Source organism: Amphiura filiformis, chromosome 2 (assembly GCF_039555335.1).
Source record: "Amphiura filiformis chromosome 2, Afil_fr2py, whole genome shotgun sequence".
NCBI lineage: Eukaryota > Metazoa > Echinodermata > Ophiuroidea > Amphilepidida > Amphiuridae > Amphiura > Amphiura filiformis.
In genome coordinates, this window is record NC_092629.1 from 3583355 (window position 1) to 3587897 (window position 4543).

Consider the following 4543-nt stretch of genomic DNA (forward strand, 5'->3'; position numbering starts at 1 on the left):
TACTTCCCCTATTTAAACTTCCTGACTGTATCCTAAAAGAGTGTCATATTTTTCTTATAGGGTGTCTATCTTGTAGCAGTAATCTGTGTGGTGAATTCGGAGGTAAGCTTAATTATATAATTTACTTTAATATTCTTGTCACAATTCTCATATGTACAATATGCTTATATGCAAAGAGCTTACCTAATCATTATCTTGAGGATAACTGTATTGAGTTGCAACGTCCTCAATTGTTTAATTTTGTTCAGTTTATTAAGGGATCCAGAATGAGCGTTTATTGCGTTTCGACAGTATTTTTGTGGGACATAGGAGCACCTCAGTCCTATCGAATTGCATTCTGAATACGAAGCATGTCTTTCTGATATCAAATAATTTTCATTTTTTGAAAATCACAATATAATACAAATTATATGACAAATTTTAAAAATTGATATTTTGATATATAACAGTCCTCGAAGTAAATTATATAAATCTAATGATATATTCTTAAAGTGTATGTAGCTGGGAGGAAAAGTTGACGAGTCAATTGAAAATTTTGACCTTTCATATTGAAGATATGGATTTTTTTTCCCAAAAGACCAATTTTTTTTGGGTGTTTTGGAAAAAAAAAATCCATATCTCCAATACGAAAGGTCAAAATTTTCAATTGATCGTCGGCTTTTCATCCCACCTACATACACTTTAAGTATAAATCATCAGATTTGTAAAGTTTACTTTGAGTACTGTTAAATATCAAAAATATCAATTTTTAATGATTTGCCATAAAATGTGTATTAAATTGCGAATTTCAAAAATCAAAATTATTTGATATCAGAAGGACATTCTTCGTATTCAGAATGCAATTCGATATGTCTGATGTGCTCTAATGTCCCAAAATAAATACTGTCCAAACGTTCATACCCACCCCTTAATGATTTCCCCGATTAGGTGCGCAAAAGTTTTCAACAAGAATGGAAGCGGCTACTGATGAATAAAGTATCTGATGAATCTCGGGTGAGTACTTCGCTTATTAAATCTGTCTTGAAATAATAATTAGGAAAATGTTTATTATTTAGTACTTTTATTATTATTATTATTATTATTATTATTATTATTATTATTATTATTATTATTACTATTGTTATTATTATTATTATTATTATTATTATTATTATTATTATTATTATTATTATTATTATTATTATTATTATTATTGTTATTACTAAAATATTATTCATTATTAGACAATGGACACTGAAATGTCACGACTAAACACCAATGAAGGATCTGGAAACGTTGTTAATAACACTGAAAAAGGACTAGTCAATTCCAATTCAAATGGTGATGACGTCGAAAACGCTGCAGATAATGTAAATAGTGCTGCAGATGACAACGAAAATGCCACTAACCATGACGTTGTTGATGACACCAATAACATTGCTGACAACACTGACACAACTGATAAGGATAACACCGTTGGTGGTGTTGCAGATAATCATGACAACACTATTGAGCCCCGGGTGAGTACTTTTTTTTACATCTGTTGGTATAGTTATAAGGACAATTTTAAGCTTTGTTAGTTATATCGTTTTATTATTATTATGATGATTATTATTATTATTATTATGATTATGATTATCATTATCATTATCATTATTATTATTATTATTATTATTATTATTATTATTATTATTATTATTATTATTATTATTAGAACACCATTGAAAGTTCTGGAAACGTTGTTAATGACAATGAAAAAGGATTGGCCAATTCAGGTGCAAATCAAGGCGCTGCAGATGACGCATAAAGCGCTGCAGATGACAACGAAATTACCACTATTTATGATGTTGTTGATGACACTAATTACAATGCTGACAATATTGACGCAACTAATAAAGATGACATCGTTAGCGGAGTTGCAGTTGTCATGATGACGCTCTTTATGTCGCCTATAACATTCTTGATGGTGCCAATCGCGTGTCTAGTTTACAGCACAATACAATATAGAATAGCGACCTCAATTCCCCCAATTGGGCAGTCACAACACCAGTTTGGTGCGGATGGGACCCAGTAATGGCCGAATGAGTTCTTATCACCATTTGGCTCGTTGGATTCGTCCATAGCATTGTGAACCATGTACTATTATATTGTATACATAACCTAGAGATGGCTTAAAAACCCAAACGGCGGGCGTGGTTAATTAGCGTATTATTCATGAGGTCACGAATATTAATAATGTGGGCGTGACTAATTATCATATTCACGAGGTAATGAATATTAATGAGGTAAATTGATTAAGATACCACCAAAATAAACATACATCAACAAAAAATTCATCAACAAATATTTCCAACAAAAATTGCGTCCATGTGACGAAAATTTTGTGCATGTCGTACCCGCGACATGCGCAAAATGTTCCTTTGATCTCGTGACCTTTGATTAGCCACCACCTCCTCATTTATATGTAAACCGAAAGTGACCTCGGTTAACCGTTGACCCCGGTTGACCTCGTCACCCGGAAGTGAACGTCCTGAAATGCTATATTACTATGGAAAAAATATGTATATCTGCAATACGAAAGGTCAATGTATTCAAATGATGGTCGGCTTTTGCTCCCAGCTACATACACTTTAAAGGGACATTTCGGGATCAACAGCCTCATCCCCCCACATTTACCAAAAAAAGTTGAGATTTTTACACCACTGGATACCTCTGGCTACATAATGTTTATGTACCAAATATTTCTTGCAGATTAATTCGTTTAGCAAAATTATCGCCAAATTTGAATTTCGTTCTGGTGCACCAGAACGAAATTACAACACATTGTCTATGGAGCAGTGTAATACACATAATCATGCATAATTCGCAAACGCAAAATCGGAATCAACTGAAATTTTGGAAATAAGCTTTTTTCGTGGATATCTACTGAAAAATGTCATAAAAAGAGAATGCTAGGATCACGAAATCCTCCTTTAAGTACATACAATAATACAATACAATAAACGGAATTTATATAGCGCCTTAGCATAAGTATGATCAAAGCGCTTTACAATGATCTTAAAAGTACAACTTACACTACATCTTAGGCTACAGTAAAATGTACAACTTAATTAAAAATAAAAACTTAGTTTGGAAACAAATAGGTTTTCAGATTAGATTTAAAAGTGGCCAGACTATGTGAAGTACGAAGTTTTACAGGTAATTTGTATCAGAGAGCTGGCACAGAATTCCAGAAGGCATTATTCCCATATGTTGTGTGAGTTCTTTTACATTCAAGCAGACTGCCATCAGCATGTGATCGTAGGAACATACCATCAGAAAATGTGTGAGATTTTAGGAGATTTTGTATGTACAGTGGTGTTGTTTCATGTCTACTTTTATAAGCGAATGTGAGTAGTTTGTAGGTAATACGCTCATTTACTGGAAGCCAGTGAAGCTCTTTCAGCAGAGGAGTGGTGTGTTCCATACGGTTTGCCTTGAAAACAAGTCTGGCAGCTCTGTTTTGTATCTTTTGTAGTTTTTGTGTGTTTTTTACAGTTGTTCCATATAATAAAGAGTTACAATAATCAATTCGAGAAATAACAAGTGAGCGGACAGCATGGTTGCAAGTATCTTTATCAAGGCTCACTGCATCTCCCGCGGGAACTGGTAGTCTCGTTCCTACGATGTAATGTATGCTTAATCAGTGAGCCATATACGTGGTCAAGAGAATACATTCCAATGTCCCTGTTCATGGGACATTGGAATGTATTCTCTTGAACACTTAAAGGAATGGTCGTCATTCCATACATTGAAGGACGTTCAGAAAAGCTTCAACGCATTTTCTGGAAACACCGGATCGCTACTGCCATGAAACCCCACAACACGTTAAAGAGCCTTCTAGTGCATCCAAAAGATAAGCGGGATCCCAACGAGACTTGTGAAGTGGTATACAGAGTGGATTGCAAAGGATGCGACAAAATGTATGTGGGCGAAACAGGTAGAGCGTTTGCAACAAGACTTAAAGAACATCAAAAGGACGCCGAGAAGATAACAAGCAACAGAAATTACACCAGAGCAAAAAGAAAAGAATCATTGACAGAACAAAACAAGTCCGCCATTACTGACCACATTTCTCAAGAAAACCATGTTATCAACTGGGAGGGGGCGAAAATCATAGACAAGGACTCAAATCAACACACCAGAAAGATCCGCGAAGCAATATGGATTCGTAGAGGGGGCGAAAAAACCATGAACAGGGACATTGGAATGTATTCTCTTGACCACGTAAATGACTCACTGATTAAGCATACATCACATCGTAGGAACGAGACTACCAGTTCCCGCGGGAGATGCAGTGAGCCTGGAAAGCACCTGTGATCAAGATGGCATACCCTGCTATCGAAAGCTAAGAGCTTATTTACACACGTATGTTGTTCTTTATAGGCTTTTTGGTTTTCTTCAGTGTCATGTTTTTGCCATTTACGTATCATTAAATTTGATCAGTGATTAATATTCATGATCATATTAATGTATTTTACTTGGAAAACATATTGATGGATAAAGTGTAACACTAGCAAATTAA

The 4543-nt window shown here is 34.6% G+C and overlaps 1 protein-coding gene across 1 annotated transcript; it reads left to right on the forward strand.

Moving 5' to 3' along the window:
- Positions 1-3750: 3750 nt before the first annotated feature.
- LOC140172475 (uncharacterized) lies at positions 3751-4338 on the forward strand. The gene has a single exon (XM_072195625.1). It carries the CDS (start codon positions 3751-3753, stop codon positions 4336-4338), a length of 588 nt encoding a protein of 195 aa, XP_072051726.1.
- The last annotated feature ends 205 nt before the right edge of the window (positions 4339-4543 follow it).